At 62.3% G+C, this 743-nt stretch overlaps 1 protein-coding gene across 1 annotated transcript in view; it reads right to left on the reverse strand.

The window, feature by feature from the left end:
- The window catches only part of ECEL1 (endothelin converting enzyme like 1), an 8,416-nt gene that overhangs the window by 2,391 nt on the left and 5,282 nt on the right, over window positions 1-743 (reverse strand). Inside the window, 2 exon segments of the mRNA XM_009634376.1 lie at window positions 123-220; window positions 724-743. The exon segment at window positions 724-743 is cut by the window's right edge and continues 5 nt beyond it. Coding sequence (XP_009632671.1) covers window positions 123-220; window positions 724-743 — 118 coding nt within the window.

A 743-nucleotide genomic window follows, 5' to 3' on the forward strand; every position in this document is an offset into this window, starting at 1 on the left:
TTGCCCTGTGCCTTCTGCCCACACCCCATGGGGTGCAACCAGGCCCGGGGACAGGGGGCATCAGTGGGGCCATGCTGTGCCCCCCCATGCCCCCCCCAGGGCAAGAGGATACCTACGCAGACTTGTCCACCTCCTGCCGGATCTTCTTCACTGAGAGCCTGATGCCGAAGGCAATGCTGTTGAGGATGTTCTTGAAGTAGGTCTTCTCATCCACCTCGAACTGGGGGGGGCACGGCCACATCAGGGGGATGCCAGCCCCAAGTGCCAGCCCCAAGAGCGCGAGGAGCAGGGCTGGGGCATCCTCCCACCCTGGTGAGCCTTGGGGACTGAGAGTGTGGGGTCGTGGCCATGGGCTAGATGTGGGACAAGTGTGTCCTTATGTCCTGTTCTGTGTGCCCACGTGGGTGGCTGCATATCTGTCACCTCTGTGGGGTCCCTGGGCCACGCAGGGTTAGGAGCACCCCCAACCCTTGCTGAGGATGGTGTTGAGCTCGGGGGAGTGCAATGTAGGGAAGGGGACCTCATCCAAGACCCTAGGGACAGCATGGCACTGCCCACGTGGCTGTGGCCATGCAAGTGATGGGCACAATGAGCTGCTAGGAGGTGGCTTGTTTTGGGGTGGCACCTCCCCATCCTGGTCTCTGCAGACGCTGAGGCAGATGTGGGGACCATCTTCCCCCTCCACACACCCATGCCCCTGCATGGCCCTGGGTCACCCCTTGCCTCATACTCCTTGTCGATGG

The sequence above is a fragment of the Egretta garzetta genome, unplaced genomic scaffold, assembly GCF_000687185.1.
Source record: "Egretta garzetta isolate BGI_Z169 unplaced genomic scaffold, ASM68718v1 scaffold172, whole genome shotgun sequence".
Lineage (NCBI taxonomy): Eukaryota > Metazoa > Chordata > Aves > Pelecaniformes > Ardeidae > Egretta > Egretta garzetta.